At 46.5% G+C, this 17,250-nt stretch overlaps 1 protein-coding gene across 2 annotated transcripts in view; it reads left to right on the top strand.

Annotated features, from left to right (window-relative positions):
- Window positions 1-17,250, top strand: part of COL15A1 (collagen type XV alpha 1 chain) — a 119,451-nt gene that overhangs the window by 78,727 nt on the left and 23,474 nt on the right. Inside the window, exons 17-26 of one of the 2 annotated variants that reach the window (XM_064379565.1) lie at window positions 4,087-4,122; window positions 4,538-4,678; window positions 4,874-4,942; window positions 5,757-5,792; window positions 5,898-5,981; window positions 8,242-8,307; window positions 10,094-10,129; window positions 12,811-12,873; window positions 15,216-15,284; window positions 15,387-15,422. In XM_064379565.1, coding sequence (XP_064235635.1) covers window positions 4,087-4,122; window positions 4,538-4,678; window positions 4,874-4,942; window positions 5,757-5,792; window positions 5,898-5,981; window positions 8,242-8,307; window positions 10,094-10,129; window positions 12,811-12,873; window positions 15,216-15,284; window positions 15,387-15,422 — 636 coding nt within the window. The remainder of the gene's footprint in view (window positions 1-4,086; window positions 4,123-4,537; window positions 4,679-4,873; window positions 4,943-5,756; window positions 5,793-5,897; window positions 5,982-8,241; window positions 8,308-10,093; window positions 10,130-12,810; window positions 12,874-15,215; window positions 15,285-15,386; window positions 15,423-17,250) is intronic. The other variant, XM_064379574.1, reaches the window with a different exon arrangement.

Raw genomic sequence — 17,250 nt, 5'->3', positions numbered from 1 at the left:
CTTAGAAAATCCAATTCACCACAGTAAGCCAACATTTTGAATCAATTCTAAACCATGATTTTGCAACACACAGCACTGTTGTACCTCATTCCTTTGCAATGTTTCCATTAGCAAACTGCTATCTTCATATTTCATCACTTTTAAAACCATACTTGCAGCTCTGCTAGTTGGAATTCCAAGATCGCATGCATGCCCTCACTGCACAAACATTCTCTCACTAAGAAATAATGTACAACTCCAACATCACCATTTGGGGAATAGGAGCCTTCCCTCAGCCTGTTCATTGGAGCTCCCACTTTTCATTCTGCCTGTTCACATAAATTCCAATGAGGTGGGCTCTTCCACCCACAAACCAATCTACTCATGTTCCAAGCTGATAGCTATCTTATCTGTGAGTCAATGGAATAGATCCAAATACTCTTTTTACTATGTCTGAGCTCGCTAAAGTCATCTAAGACCATAAACCAAGGTCCATGGTATCTTCTAGAACTTCCTTCGAAACTCTATAAGATGCACTCTTGATTGGAAAGGAATGAGGAAGGCAACTGAAAAAATTCAGTTTTTTATTTTATGGACATAATTTTCTGTAACAAGATCAGCTGGTAATGCAGCTGTAAGGTTTTCAGAGTAGGAGGCTACTTTCTGTTTCACAACAATCCTTATGGTAGTTTGCCTTGTTCCTGAAAAGATGCACAAGACTGACACTTCCATTGAAGACAGATTGCAACGGGCAGCCAGCAACAAGCCGGTTGTACCCAAAAGAAGCAGACATAGAAACTGTAGCCTCTGGGTTAGGCAGTAAAAATAGGCATCCAGTTACTGGAGTCACATTTCCACTGCAGGTAGAAGGTCACACTTAGTTTTTCCCTGGTGAGGCTGGCCAGCAGGGAGGTGACAGGGCCCAGTCACTGTCACTTCCTTCATTGAGCACACCTTCTCCTCATATCCTCAGAATGGCAAGAATGTCCCTGCTAGCTCCCTTGCCAGAGAGGCACCAAGGTTCCATGAGGCTGCCCCAGGAGACCTTATGGAGGGCTTTGATTGCAGAAATTCTGTGCCACTCCAGCCTCAGAGCCTTCCTCCAGAGCCTGGTGCCTCACCTGGGATCCCAGCCCACCCTTGACCCCTGTCATACCCATTCCTAGGCCAAGAATTGGGTAGTGTGTCCCAACAGGAAAACACTGCAAGAGACGGGACCTTTCCCATGCCCTATGCCTGCCCCCAGACGTGAGGCATTTGTCTTCCTCCAGAATCATGCGGAAGCCTTCACCTAGCAGATCCATGAACTTCACCCATGGGAACGGCCAGTTCCTTAAGGAAAGTTATCACAGCTACCGAGCAGACGGCATGGGCCCAAGTCTGTGAGGGAGAGGGGGAGATTGCTGCCTGGCGGTTGCCTATTACATGCAGGTAGTTTTGCGGGACACGCCACAGCCTCATCTTTCTCATCTACCCTGAGAGCTTTGCTTAGGCTCATACTCAACTAGAGTCCCAGAGATTTAGAACTGGAAGGAACCTGCAAATTACTTTAGTCCCTGGTTTCTGTGTCCTGGCAGAGCCATGGGACTTTGTGGAAGTCCCTCGGGGCTGGTAGGTGAGGGACAGAGCAACTCTATTTCAAGCATTTATTAAATTTTAATTATGAAAGTAATATATGAATATATTTTTCATTTTCTCCTGTGTCCTATTTCCTCTTTGGTTATTTTTGTTAGAGTAGGTCCTCTAGTCATATTTTCACAGACTGACTATAGATGGCAAACTTTCTGAGACCTTGGATTTTTTTTTGATGTCTTTATTTTCTTCTCATTTGGTTGAGTATAGAATTCTGGGTTCAAAGTCATTTGCCCTTGATAATTTGAAGATGATCACCATCATCTTCCAACATCTAGTGTTGCCAACACAAAGTCAGATTCACTCTGATTCTCACTCTCTTGGAGGCCATCTGATTTTTCTCTTTGGTAAATTTGGGGATTTATTTTTCTTTATTCTTGGTGTTTAAAACTTCCTCTGCATTGTTACCAAATGTGGGTTATTTTTTAAATGGGTACTTTCATTTATCCTTCTTGGTAATCTATGGACCTTTTTTGGAGGGGTGCCTTTTAATCTGGAGACATCTGTTTTTTTTTTTTGTTTTTTTTTTTTCCAGAAAATTTAAACACTGCATTCTTCTATCTCTTTATTCTCTCCTCTGCCACTCCAATTAAACCGATGCTGGAATTTCTGATTCTGCCTCCGTCTTTCTTGCTACTTTGCCGTTCTGTCTAGGTCTTTTTACCCTCTTGTGTTGCCTTCCGGGAGAATTCTGTAGCCTGATCTCTGTATTAATTCTCTCTTCAGGTGTGTCTATTCTATTATGCAGTCCTTCTGTAGAGTTCTGCACTTCAGCAGTTTCTATTTGTGATTTCCAAGATCTCCAACTGGTTCTTTTTCATAACCACCGTTCTTATTTCATAATAGCGTGTCTTTGTTTCATGTGTGTTATCCTCCCTTTTCTCTGTGAGAACGTATGTCTTACACTTAACGTCCTGATTGGATTGTTTTCTTAACTCCGTTTTCCTTGGATGTAAACTCTATAGTTGACTTAGTTGTTTCTCACAGTGTTGCCTTTCCTCAGATGTTTGTGTTTCTTTCTCGTGTGTTTACATTTGAAATTGGGATCCTGCCTGAGTCTGTTTTCTGCCTCTGTCGGTGCAGACTGTTAGACTGTTGGGAGGTGGGCAGTAGCCCCTTCTGAAACTCGCAGCGTTCAGGAAGGGGATGGAAGAAATAAGACGTGCCATCAGGCAGGGCAGCTGATCTTCCGAGTGAAGGGTGCCCCTGGACCTCACAGAGTTTCCTAGTTGTCTGGGGCTCTGCCCTATCTCTTTGGCCCAATAAACAACTCTTATTTTTCTAAAATTAAGGCACCCATAGTTTCCCCTCGGCAGAGGTGAGGGAGGGAGGGGAGGGGAGATGGGCAGGGCTGGAGCTAGCCTGCTGCAGAATTTCACCCTGTCTCGCTGCTGGGGCCCAGGGGCCACATCATGCACCTGACTTCCATCACAGCTTTGCAGCAGACTTTTCTCCCTGTGGTTTCTCTTGATGGCTGAGGCCCCTGTCTTCAGCTTCCCATCTGTTTTCCCTTTGGCATTTCTATTTTGGATCTAATGCCCCTCCCCATCTTATTTTTGAGCATGGCTATTTTAGAACTATCCATTCTGTCATTTCTATGGATTTGATATAAGAAGGAGACTGTAGCCCAGGAACAAAAATGACGGGGGGGAGGACATAATCTTTGATGGCTGGCACGTCAGCATCTCTCTCAGGCCCTTCTGTGTGGCCATGCAATTGCTGACTTCATCTCTTGCAGGTGCATGTGTGGTTTCCTCACAGATTCTCCATTTGGGGGCTCCCTGCTGCAATCCTCTGATGTAGGCCAGTGTCCCATAGCTGACCTCTCCTGACTACACACCCGCTTTGGTCCTTCCCTCTACTTGGAGCCCACAGTGGACTCCTTTCTGCATCTAACCCCCCAGGAAACTGTAGTGTGGTCCCCACTGGGTGTGAACATACAACTTATTCTAACGCAACCACCTCCCCAATTCTGCCTTCTGGGAACTACTCCAGCCAGCTTTGGGTTTTTAGAACTTTCCAGAAGAGAGCCATTCATCATCCCCCATATCTCCAAAAGTCTAGGGGATACATTTCAGAGATCTTGAAGCCCCTTCCTCACTTTAGAGTGGGTGAAGTACCCTCTACCTCTGTCATGGGAAGGGTGGGGAAGGGGACCACTTCAGTCCACTGGCAGTTCTCCAAGCGAAGTTTTCTATAATCTCCCCCTTGTTAATCTTTAACTTCTCTGGTTTACTCTTGAGGTAGGTGATGAGCTAATGGTTAAAAAGTGGGTTTCACAAGCTTTCAGCATGACCTGTCCAACAGACTGGCATCAATTGTAATGTGTTTGGCTTGGAGACACCAATCTGAGACAGAAATATTTTGTATTTTAATATCCTATTACTTAAGACTCCATAATTGGGCATTGTCTTCAGAACATACCTAATGAGACGTGCATTAATTGGTCCTTGTTTTTGTTTTTGTTTTTTTCAGGGAGCAAGAGGGCCTAATGGCTCAGTTGGTGCAAAGGTAAAAAAAAAACAAAACAGCTTTCTCCTCCTTCCTCCCCTTTCTTGGAGATTACTATAATTGGACTGCTGGGTTGGAATACTGAACATATAAATGTCATGCAACAGAAAGAAAGACATCTCAAAGGAATTGCTCAGAGAAGGCAGAACAGCTGGGGATGGCGGGGAGTAAACACCCTTCGATGTTTTCTCCCTCCTCACCCATCCCTCCAAATGCATTCAAATGAGTGCATCAGCTTATCTCCAAGTAAAATGTCAATTAGCAAGACAGCTGTTTCTGTACCATTAAGCAGTACCGATCGGAGAATTCATCAACCTAATTAACTTCAAAGAGTGATTTTCTGATTCAGGCATGCATGATGTTCCTTCCATGAGTGAACCCAGGGCTGGATAATCAGCCTGTCCTCTTCCTACAGGGTGACCCCGGCAACAGAGGCTTACCTGGACCCCCGGGGAAACAGGGACAAGCTGGCCCTCCTGGGGTCATGGGACCCCCAGGGCCTCCTGGACTCCCTGGGCCCCCAGGCCCTGGATGCACAATGGGACTTGGATTCGAGGTATTTTCCCCCTTTTCTGTGGTTAAAAAAATGATGTGTACTAAGGGCTACTGGAAAGACCAATAAGCTAAACCCTGGTCCCGGGACGGAGGCTATGCGGATTCCCCTGTGAGCCGCCAGCTTCCAGCACCACACCTGGCACAAGCAGGTGCTCAGGAACCAGATCTGAAATTCTCATTCTTGCTCCTTCCCCAGGAGACTGAAGGCTCTGGAAATACCCAGCTACTGAATGAACCCAAACTCTCCAGACCAACGGCTGCAATTGTAGGTCACCTCTGAAACCTTCATTTATGAGGGCTGTCACACTGTCATGCTACAGCGAGGAAGCTGTGGGCTACGTCCTGGCTCTGCCACTTTCAAAAACTCACCTTCTCTGTGCCTCCAGCCCCCAGCTGTGCCATAGGGAAATGAGATGCCCTTTACAGCTTGTGTCTTTGAGGAGCAGCATGGACGTTTTGCAGAAAACATGATGTGGAAAGAGAACTTGAAAATCATTTTTACCTCTCTTCATCTATTTCTCTCTCTCTCTCTCCCTCTTCACCCTCTTACAACTAAGCATCTCTACTTTATTTCCTCCCTCCTGTTGCCCCATTCAATGCACACACTTTGCTCGAGGTGAAAGCCCTCTGCTCCTGGCAGGTGCCCCTCCCTGCTGCCGCCAGCCCCTGGCAGGTGTTGTTCATCTCCTGTCACGATGCCTGCTCTCAGGAGGACCAGCCCCCTGGATCTCATTCTCTTTGTTAAATGGGATCCAGAGCCGAGCCCTTCAGTCTAGGAGGGAGCAGCGCAGCCCCTCCCATGACTGAACAAGCAGTCCTCTCTCGACCTACAGAGGCAGAGGGCTCTGAGATACAGGGTCAGAGCCTCCCCCTCACCGGTTGCTGGGAGGGGCCCTCTGATTCTCTCGCTCTGTGGGGTGTTGCTTCCTTCTGACTCCGGAAGGGAAATCTGTTGCTTATCCTTGATTCCCATTGCCTGGGACAAAATCAGCGTAAAAACTCAGGGGGAGATGGCGATACGAGAGGGGAGATGGAGGTGAGCAAAGTGGCTAGAAGAATATTTATGTTTATTTTTCCAGGGTCTCAAGGGAGAGAAAGGAGACCGGGGACCCAAGGTGAGGTTACAGAGCCAAGTTGGGGTGGGAGGGCTTTCCAGCCTGGTTCTAGGGGCATTATCCCTGTACAGTAAACTTTTTCTCATTTCTTGCTACTGTGACCAGGGAGAAAGGGGGATGGATGGAGCCAGCATTGTGGGACCCCCTGGGCCAAGAGGGCCACCTGGGCGCATCGAGATCTTGTCTAGTGTGAGTATCATCCAAGTCAGAGCTTGTCTACATATTTTCCACCTTTGCCAAAGGGAAGAGAAGGTTGTCCATGACTTCAAAACTGCTAGCCATGCAGGGGGCATGTAGCCAGCGCCTGGTGTTAGAACTTCCACCTGCCAGCACGCATCACCTCTCTGTTCCTCCCCTAGTACCACTGTTCTCTCACATGGTGCTTCCAGAATTGTCTCTTCTGATTAGCAGCATTTGGGGTCAACTGAAAATGCAGCCTAGGAGCATTAGAGATGTTAGGGTCTTGAGGAAGGCCCAGATAAGCGGTGCACACCTTCCCCAGCCAGATGCAGAGCACACTGAGAAACAAAGCCAAGGATGAGGAGGTCGGCCCAGAGGCCACCTTGATTACTGATGGAGGTTAGGCAGAAGGCCTCCACCCAGTGGGAGAGCCACATGTTCCTGCCAGTCAGACGGACTTGCCCACAGGTTGCCGGATGTGCTTCCCAGAGGTAGGCAGGTCTGAAGGAAAGAAGTGTGGCTGGGCTGGGCATGCCCCTTGGTGCTTCCCAAACTGCCTGTCAGGAAGGTCCCTTCACCTCTCCACGGAGGAGATGCAGGGGCCAACAGAAGCCGAGGATTACACTCTTCCTGTCAGAGGAAACATCTTTGTGTGCTCCCTTTGGATGGCTCTTTGATAGTCTGTTAAAACTAAAACTAAAAATACCTGTTCTTCACAATCCCACATGGGAAGATGTTCACACAAATGGAGGAGAGCATCCTCTTCCCAGCTGTCATCAACAAGGAAGGTAGTAACTTCATCCTTCAAACCCCCATCGTGTATAGCAATGGCCTGGTTCCATGTCTGACTCCTCCACCTGCCCTCTGGAGCTTTTTTTCTTCTCTGTGTCCCCCCTGCTGGCCTCATAATGCAGGCTTAATCAGTGTTTGCTGGATGAAATGTTGGGTGCCATTGAATTCTCTATTCCTATAATAAACACTCTGGCATAAGCACTTAGGAGCATGCACTCTGCATCAGGTCCATGCTAGGTCCTGTGGATGTAAAGATAAGTAAGGCCAGGTGCAGTGGCTCACACCTGTAATCTCAGCACTTTGGGAGGCCAAGGCAGGAGGATTGCTTGAGCCCAGAAGTTTGAGACCAGCCTGAGCAACGTAGCGAAATCCTGTCTTTAATATTTTTTAAAGTTTCTAATGAAAAAAATAAAAAATAAATATAAGTAAGACAGAGTTCCTACCTTCAAGGAGCCCCCAGTGAAGTCAGAAGAAGGGCTGTAACTGAGAGGCAAAGGAACATAAATAAGGGAACAAGGGAGAAAAGACTGTTTGGGATATGAGGAATCAAGGAAGGCTTCCTGGAGGAATATCTTTGAGCAGGGACTGGAAAGTTGAGAAGGATTTTACCAGGTAGGCACAGAGGACAGAACTTCCAAGGTTCAAGTGGTAGAGATGCCCTGAGCCAAAGCAGAGAGTAGGACAATGTGGTGTGCCCCAGGCTCAGGGAGCTAACTGGCAGGGGGTAGTGGGTGTGGCTGTGTGGAGAATGATGGGAATTGGAGAGAAGGCTGGAATGTAGGCTGGGACCAGATTGGGTCCATTTAATATTAAGATATCACATCATGAAAAATCCTGGCCCTTCAGAGAGAAATAACACTATGCTGGTAGACCACAGAAAGACAAGCCACAAATAGCTGGGAAAAGGATGACCAAAATTAGAAAGAAAAAAAAAGCACATGATTTTAAAAAATCAAATATGTGTAAGGGGGTGGGGAAAAAAGGTAATCTCGTTTGCTTCTGGTAGAAGTGTAAATTGGCCCCTTTGGATGGCTCTTTGGCAGTCTTTAAAGCTAAAAATATCCATATTCCAAAATTCCACATGGAAAGATCTCCACACAATATGGCCGAGTGAATAAAGCAAGTTGAGTAATACAGCGTGATGCCATTTATGTAAAATAACCACATGGACAAACATACACACACCAACACTGTGCTTTCTGTGGGTGCATATACTATGTATATGTTTAAACTCTAAAAAGAGAGAAGACATTTGTATATTGTGTGATTTAAAAATGAAGGAGGAAAGTGCGAAGGCGGCTCAGAGCTGTTTTGTAAGAAGGGGGCGGGAGAGCTGCGTTTGGCAGTCAGCTGAGGGTGTTCTCGGTGTCTGCAGTGTTCCGCTATGCTGGGTGACTTTAATTAAAGCTTCACTGCCAGGAACAAGGCAGGACACATGCCATTCTTTGTCCTCATTGTCTGATTTTTCTCTTTTCAGTCCTTGATCAATATCACCCGTGGATTCATGAATTTCTCAGACATTCCTGAGCTGGTGGGGCCTCCGGTTGGTATCTACAGCTGCCCCAGAGTGTGGCTTTTACCCAGATGCCCCTGTTAAAGTCGGGTTGCTTTGGATTCCTTTTAGCTCCTGAAGCATAGAGCTAGAATATGTCAAAGTAGAATAGAAAGAAAGCTTTGCATTTTTTGGAAAATTACTTTCACATTAATTTGACCATGTGGAAAGTTGTGTCCAAAGCGGTGGAAGCTTCCAGTCCTATGCACCAGAAATATGTGTCATGGAAAGCAGAGAATGCTAAGTAACAGCAGATTGACATCTGTTGCACACTTTTGGCCTGCTTTTATTTACATTATCTTATTTCACAGAATAGGAAGAACCTGGAGACACCTTTCCTTGTGGTCAAGAGAAATTGGAGCACAGGAGGAAATGGACTCATTCCAGTCTTTATAGCTCCATTTTAGAGATCTGGAAATTATTTGTGTCTTAATTTCCAGATCTCTAAAATGGGCTTATAATATATATCAGAAATATACATTATTTTTGGCCAGGCACAGTGGCTCACACCTGTAATCCCAGCACTTTGGGAGGCCTAGGCAGGTGGATCATGAGGTCAGGAGTTCCAGACCAGCCTGGCCAGCATGGTGAAACCCCATCTCTATTAAAAATACAAAAATTAGCCAGGTGTGGTAGCGCATGTCTGTGATCCCAGCTACTCAGAAGGCTGAGGCACGAGAATCATTTGAACCTGGGAGGTGGAGGTTGCAGTGAGCCAAAATCATGCCACTGTACTCCAGCCTCGGTGACAGAGTGAGACTCTGTCTCAAAACAAACAAAAAACCCAAATATACATTATTTCTGCAAGTTGGGAGAGTTAACCCATGGCACAATGGCCCTAAGAGGAAGGAAGCTTCCTCCTACAGCCTGTAGAATAAATCCCCATTGCATCTTCCAGCGTCTGCTGGTCGTCAGTGGGGAAAGGAAGGAGCTCTGGCCTTAGGAGCCTTGAGGTTCTAGCCCCATCTTCTCCACACACTTCTCCAAGTCCCTGATTCTCTTCTTTGAGGACACCTCACCAGCCTTTGAGGCAGCTTGTAAGAAATGAAGGATGTGAAACTGCTTAGCATCCTGTGACGCTCTGTGCAAGTCACTGCTGGAGACAGCTTTATACCTTTACAACTGTGCGATGCAGATGTCTGCCGGGGCCGCCCCTCCTGCAGATCCCCATGAGATTGCCCTGAACCCCATTTTTCCATGTCCAGGGGAAAATCCAGGCTGGCCCAAGATTCCTGCAAATATCTGCAGGCTCCTCTGGTACCAGCTTTCTCCCTGCTGAGTGACCTCTCGTTGTGAGCTATCTCCCTGTCTCCTCTGTACTGTATCCATATGGTTTCTATGAAAACAGATAATCCAAAATACCCCAGTAATCAAAACCTAGAAGAAACCAGCTAACCAACAAAAGTTCCATCCCAAGAGGTCTTTGTTTTCCCCAAGCTTTTGGAGGTTTTGGGTGTTAGGTAGGTGGATACTGAAGCAAAACACAGGCAAAAACCAGAGATTGGGCATCCCTCTCCTCACAGTCCCTGGGCCTTGTCTACCTGCATTACCACGTCTTCACCCCTTCTCTCTCTTCCTCACTTTATTCCCTGTTGCTGTCCTCCCCTTGGCAAATCCAGACCTTCACAGGGCCCCTTCTTCCCTAATGCTGTCTCATTCCTTCTTCCCTGCTGTGGGAACATGCTGAGGCCTTTGGAAGGGAGTGGGAGGGAGGTGGTCCTGCTGACTCTGGGAATGCTGCTCTTAATCCACATACTTTCTCTTTGGTGTGTCTCAGGGGCCAGACGGGTTGCCTGGGCTGCCAGGATTTCCAGTAAGTACCACCCTAGCCCTGTTCTATCTGTGCCCTGAGGCTGCACTCATTCTGTTCCTTCCATCTGGAATGGCATTTCCTCCATCTCTGCATGACTGAGCTCCAGTGGCATCTTGTTTATCAACTTCTTCTGGGTGCTCCCACCTGGAAGTGTCCCCTTCTTTAAGACCCACAAGGCTTTATTGACACCACTCCTGTGGTTCTTTTCTGCCTTAAGTAACAGTTATTTGTGCCTTTGCCTTTTTTTTTTCTTGACCGTCTTATGAACAACTTGTGGAGGGCTGGGTCCTACTCATCTCTCCCTATCCAGGACCAATAAAAGCCTGAGCCAGCGGGTTGGCTTGCTATGAATGAAAGTGGACGAGTCAAACATTTCAAGTAGATAAATCCCTAAATTTCAAGTAGATAGGATGATGGCAATGGAGGAGGCATGAGGGAGGGGAACCATGGAATAGACATCTAATAATTAATCATCTGTGTGCACCCCATGGGGCTTTCACCATGAAAAATGAAAACATGCTTCTGTTTAGAAAGAGGTTAGTTTTGCCTAAAACTTTGAGCCTGTCTAAAAGTAAGGCCTGGCTTCAGTGTGGTAACTGAATGTCTTCTTTCCTTTTTTATTTCTTTCTTGCTTGCTTTCTTTCCTTTCTTTCCTTTCTCCCTTCCCCTTCCCCTTCCCTTTCCCCTTCCTTTTCTTTTCTTTTTTTTTTTTTTGAGATGGAGTCTTGCTCTGCCACCCAGGCTGGAGTGCAGTGGCATGATCTTGGCTCGCTGCAACCTCCGCCTCCTAGATTCAAGCAATTCTCCTGCCTCAGCCTCCTGAGTAGCTGGAATTACAGGCACATGCCACCATGCTTGGCTAATTTTTGTATTTTTAGTAGAGGCAGGGTTTCACCATGTTGGCCAGGTTGGTCTTGAACTCCTGACCTCATGATCTGCCTGCCTCAGCCTCCCAAAGTGCTGGGATTACAGGCATGAGCTACCGCGCCCAGCCTGAACTGACCTGGATGATTTCTCCAAAGCACTGCATCTCTGAAAGGCCCAATGCTAGCAGGTGACATGCACTGCTTCTGGATAAATGAAGGAAATTTATCAAAAATGTAATAGAAATTTGCTCTTGATGGTAGAATGATCAGTGGCTTTCTTTTCTATTTCTTTATAATTTTCTGAACTTTTTATTTATGTATTTATTTATTTTGAGGTGGTATCTCACTCTGGCTGCCCAGGCTGGAGTGCAGTGGCTCACTGCAACCTCTACCTCCCAAACTCAAGTGATCCTTCCACCTCAGCCTCCTGAGTAGCTGGGACTACAGGCATGTGCCGCCATACCTGGCTAATTTTTTGTATTTTTGATAGTTAAGGGGTTTCACCATGTTGCCCAGGCTGGTCTGGAACTCCTGAGCTCAAGCAATCCATCTGCCTCAGCCTCCCAAAGTGCTGGGATTACAAGCATGAGCCACTGCACCTGGCTGATTTTCTAAACTTTTTATGTTTTCTAAAGGTGCATATCATATAACACTAAACATACATGCTAACTAGACATTAAAAAACAGAAGAGAGAATGGCAATCATGACCTCATGACCATGACCATGACTCTTGGTTAGCAGAAGAAAAGGTCAGACCCCTGAGCTCCATCCCTGGCTTGGCTGCTCCAAGACCTGGGGTACGTTTCAGAGCACATTCTCCTCTAAAAGAATGGTCCTGTGATCCCAAGGGAGTCCCAGGCTCTGCAGAAGAGCCTCCAGGTCTTCCACTGCAGGGAGTAAGGAGGGGGCCAAATAGGCACTTTCCAGGCCACTGACCTTCAATAAGGGAAGCTCCATTGGACATATTTTTATATATTGGGCTTTCATTTGAGACTTTATTTGCGGGGGAGAAGGAAAGAAAAGAGTTTCCCTGCTAAACAATAATAACAAATAATTGAAAGCCACTGCCATAGTCGGTATTTCACCCTTTCATCCAGAAGACAAGACAGGAAACTGTGAAAAGTTAAAATAGCAAGAAAGTGTTGAAATGCCTTTTTGAGGGAGATGTGGCTGTGTGAGTCATCGTCACAGGCATTCAGTGTCTGTTAGAGTTGAGAAGAGGTTGTCTCTGGCTGTGTGTGTGTGGATTTGATTCCACAGAGAGGTGGGTGAGCATTCCTAAGCAGGGGTGGCATGAGTGCTGGTGCAGAGGCAATGGGGGAGTGCAGAGAGGCTGCAGGAAAGGAGTCAGCCTGATGCTGTGGGAGATGAGATGTTGATACCTGGCTGGGATGGGCTGGGGTGCCAGGCTAAGGTACCTGGGTTCCATCTCATAGGTAGTGGGGAGCCAGAGAAGTGGTGGGAGTTGTGGAAGGGGATGGTAGAGGAGGCCGGCTGCAAGGTGGCCTGGAGAAGCCGTGGGGCAAGCAGAGGCAGCAGGCCCAGATAATAGGCTGGATCAGTAGTGCCCAGTTGGAGGAAACCAGCATTCAGAGAAGTGTGACTATCTTCTTTCTACCAGACCACAATTTCTGGACCACTTAAAGTTAAGAAAATGTCATGGATACATTGACAATTGTCATGGATAATCATGACTTCCACCTGCCTGGGGGATGGCAGTGTCTATTCTACTGTTTGGAAAAAAAATATTTCTAATTGGTTAATGCATTTTAATCTTAACAAACAACCAAATATTATACAACAATTCCTTCCAGGGCCCTAGAGGACCAAAAGGTGATACTGGTTTGCCTGGCTTTCCAGGACTAAAAGGAGAACAGGTAAGAGGGGTCCAGATATCTGGATGGGATTGGACTCTGGAATTTGCCAAACATTTCAGATTGGCTGAAAGTAGCTATTAACTTTTTCCTTCTTTGAGATACAATTCACATACCATAAAATTCACCCCTTTAAATTGTCCAATACAGGGATTTTTGGTGGGCTCATAAGGTTGTACAACTTCATGAACCACTTAGTAATTCTAGAACATTTCCATTGTTCCAGAAAGAAACTCCATACTTTTTAGCAGTCACTCTCCAGCTGTTAACTTTTTTAATCTTAAGGTTCTCCATGAGATGAGAAGGTACAAAGTAGGTAGTGAAACTGATTTTTACCATGATTTGGAAAGAGGGCTCAACACTCCTTTGTTCTCACACACACTGTGCTTTGTCTAGCCACCTGTTGAGCATCCCTGTAGAACATGCACTTCCTGAGGACAGGCATCCTGCCAGCTTCTTTTCCATTGCTCCAATACTAATATGGGGCCTGGTATACAAATGGTACTCAAAACACTTGTTGGACGAAAGCATGTATAATTAATGAATAGAACAAATGTTAATATTTATAAATTATAAGTTTACACTCTGCAACTGAATGACAGTCTTGGTCCAAAATCTCTGAAATAAATATTTAGCATGCAGAACAGCTCCCAGGGTACCAAATCCATTGTTGTGCTTGTATTCTTTTGTGTTTGCTTCTTAGAACTAACTTTCCAGTTGGTTTTTATAGATAAGGGGGAGAGTGACGTCCGTGAACAGATTCATGTGTTCACCCATTCATGTATATACTCATCCATCTTTCATCCACTGACCCCTGCAGTGTGCCAGGCAGTTTCCTGTGCTTGGCACTAGGGATGTAGAAATAAGATGAGGAAGAGATATGCAAAGAGCTAACAGAGCACATGCTTACAGCTGGGATGGAGCTTAGGCTCCTCTCATTCTTCTCTCCCCACACTATTCTATAATACAGTGGCCTCCAAGGAGGAGAGGGCCTCCAATATCTAGTGGACCACTGCTCTAGGGCATGGAGGGCTCGATGTGATGGGTGAAGGTTTGGCATCACATGGAGGGGGGTGTTGGGATGCTTTTGCTCCCACAGGCCTGTGGAGATGGACCAGGGCTGGCCAGCTCAAAGCTTGGGAGGAAGTCCCGTCAACCAAGAGCAGCTCTTGCTTTAAACACTCTGTTTCTTATGTGGTGAAGTCAGATGAATCTAGAGGGGTGGACATGACACTCCCACCCCCAACCTCCTGCCACCTTGAATGACTAATACAGGCACCCAGGCGGCTGTACTCCGGCCATTGCAGCAAACGCACTTTCTCTCACTCTGCCTCTAATGCTTTTGTGCTTGCTTCTTCTCCCTGCTGGCGTGCTCAGGACTACCTTTCCTCACCAGCGGAGTGGTAAGATCTAAATACCAGGTGTGGGCTTAGGGGGATGGAAAAAAGAGGCTGCTCTGCTTGCTTTGATGCCACTCTCTTAGCTATTCCCAGCCCCATTGAAAGGAGACTTCTATGTGGCTCAGCCCTGCTCCCCAGGGGCCAACATTGAAGTTCAGGGCCAAAGCCCCAGAGTCACATAGGTTTCTGCACCTGGCCTTGTTCTCTGGACAAGCGTCTTCTCAGCAGCCTCCTAGCATAGTAGATGGCTCTGCTGAGGACAGGATTGGGGGCAGGATACTGTGTTCTTGCCACCAGTCTACCCATCACCTATTTTCCAAGAGCTGGGATAGCTTTGCCTAACCAAGTACGTGTTTGCACAGAAGCTTAGGGTTTGGAGGCAACATTACATATGGAGACACAAAGCCTCCATGTTGAGAGAGGCCTCTAGTTTTTATACCTTCATCTCTTTCCTAATTTCAGGTGTTTTAACAAGAATAAGTATTCTTGATGGGAACAGTTCTCAGGTTGAGTTGCTAGGAAAGCAAGCTATCAAATACATTGGGAGCCAGAGGTTCCTTGAGGGCACCATGTGGCGGGAGATAGACAGGACCACTCTGGGGCTGGATCCTGGAGGGCTGAGAATGAGAATGCAGATCTGTCATCAGTAGGAGCCCTGGAGGGGCATGGAAGACAGGACTGTCCTATGCTGTAGGACAGTAACTCTGATGGTGCACGGAGGGAATGGCTGAGAGAACATTCATTCATTTAGCTGGCTGTTGCAATGCTCTAGCAAGAGGTAATGTTGCAGCAGTGGGGCTTCAAGTAGGATGAAGGCAAGAGAAATAAATCATGGCAGTAGGACTGAGAGGTCTCTGTACAAGGTGGCAAGGAGGAGTCTCTGTATACTCTCTGGACAGGGTGGCAAGGAGTCCTGACTTCATTGAGATGTTTTCTGAATTGCAGGGTGAGAAGGGAGAGCCGGGTGCCATCCTGACAGGGGACGTTCCCTTGGAAAGGCTAATGGGGAAAAAGGTAATTATGTGACCAGACCCTGCAGGCACATATCTGCCCCAGCTTCCCGGGAATCTTTGTTTCTGTCCCAAACAGTGACAAGTACATATCTTCCTCTTTTAGGGTGAACCTGGAATGCATGGAGCCCCAGGACCAATGGTAAGCCAGAGTGTCTCTTAGCTGGATCTGGACTGGGGTTTGAAGCATTTTTCATACTTTGATTTGATTAGATTTAGTTGTCCCAGTTATAAAAATTCAAAGATGTGGCAAAATGTGCATATATTAGGGTAAGGCTAACTACAACTAAATAAACTTTTCAGTGATTTAACACAATAGCAGCTTATTTCTCCCTCTTGCAAAGTCCGCTGTGGTTGTTCCCAGCTTGGCATCTCTCCTCCAAGAAGTGACTCAGGGACCCAGGATGCTTCCATTCTCTGACTCTGCCATCTTGTGGTTTCAGGGTTGCATAGGAGCTGGCAGGCTGAAGTTGGGGAGGGGGAAGAGATTGTGGAAGATAACAAACATCACTTCTGGCACATTCTATTGGCCAAAACTCAGATGCTTGGGGTCTCAGAATGTAGTTTAGCTGTGTGTTCAGGAAGGAGAGGTGTACTTGCAGTTATGCCACAGAGCTTGCCAGCTAAAGACGAACACTTGCCCAGGAAACCCTCAAATGGACCCCACTAAACCTCTCTGCGATTTTTGATTCTGGTGTGAATATGCTACTCATTTGCTATGAGACCTCGTGCAAGGACTCTTCTCTCTCTGGGCTCCTGTTTTCCTATCTGCACATTGAAGGGATTGAATTAGTACTAAATAATTTTAGGGCCCTTCTGGCCTTACTGCTCTGGGAATCCATAACCCATATGGGCTTCTGAGCAGCTCTCACCATTTCTCTCAAGGGTGAGCCCTAAACTTACTTCCCTGTCATATATTCTTCCCCAAAGAGCAAAGAAAGTTCAGGTGTAGAACATTCTCTGTGGGTCAGATTCTCCTTGTACTGATACTTCAGATAGGTCATCTCATTTCATCTTCACAACTCCAAGAAGTGACCCTCAGAATCCTTATTTTATAGATGAGGAAACTAAGGCTCAAGGAGGTTAGGTAACCTGCCCATGTCACACAGCTCATAAGTGGCAGAGTGAGGATTTGAGGCCAACCTGTCAGGTTCTAGGTCCAGTCTCTTCTCGAATGAACCTCACTGCCTCCAATGAGCATTTGAAACATTGAACATTTGAAACATTTTGGGCTGGAGAATTCTATACAAGATGGTTCGGTTGAAGTTGGATCTCCGGTGTGGGGAGAAAGGACCTCACATTTCTGTAACAGACTTGTATCCTTGAAGAATGGCCTGTAACCTTTGAGGTGAATCCTTCAAAATACCTTCTGAGGCCTTTGGTCCCTGAAGTCAGGCAGAGTGGACACCCAAAGTCAGGTAGCTGAGGGCTAAGACAGACTGAGAGATTCTTGCATTAACCACTGGTAAACCACCTACTAACCTCCAGTACTGTGGAAAGTGCAAATAGTTAGTGGTGGGGGCCAGCAGGCTGCTCCAGATGCCATGGTGGTGTTTCCTACTGAAGCCCAGCTTGGGCACAACTTGCCAAACACAGGCAATAAGCGGCAACTTCTTCTAATTTGCATGAAGATGCCGTATGGGCTAGCTGTGGCCTTGCTGACCAGTGTAGCTTGTAACTCTTTCTCAAATTCACGAGCGTCCTGTTACACAAAGTGTAGACCATTCACCAGCATCACTGACATTACTTGGAAGCTTCTTAGAACTGTAGAACCTCAGGCCCCATCAAGACACACTGGATCTGCATGTCTAACAAGATCCAGGTAATTCTTACATACATGGCTGTTTGGGAAATGTATTAGTCCATTCTCATGCTGCTATGAAGAAATACTGAGACTGGATGATTTATAAAGAAAAAAGGTTGAATCGACTCACAGTTCCACATGGCTAGGAGGCCTCAGGAAACTTACA

The sequence above is a fragment of the Aotus nancymaae genome, unplaced genomic scaffold (assembly GCF_030222135.1).
Source record: "Aotus nancymaae isolate 86718 unplaced genomic scaffold, 86718_ANA_hifiasm-v0.15.2.pri h1tg000003l, whole genome shotgun sequence".
Lineage (NCBI taxonomy): Eukaryota > Metazoa > Chordata > Mammalia > Primates > Aotidae > Aotus > Aotus nancymaae.
Note: the sequence above shows the minus strand (reverse complement) of the source record. Positions and strands in the feature narration are given on the sequence as shown.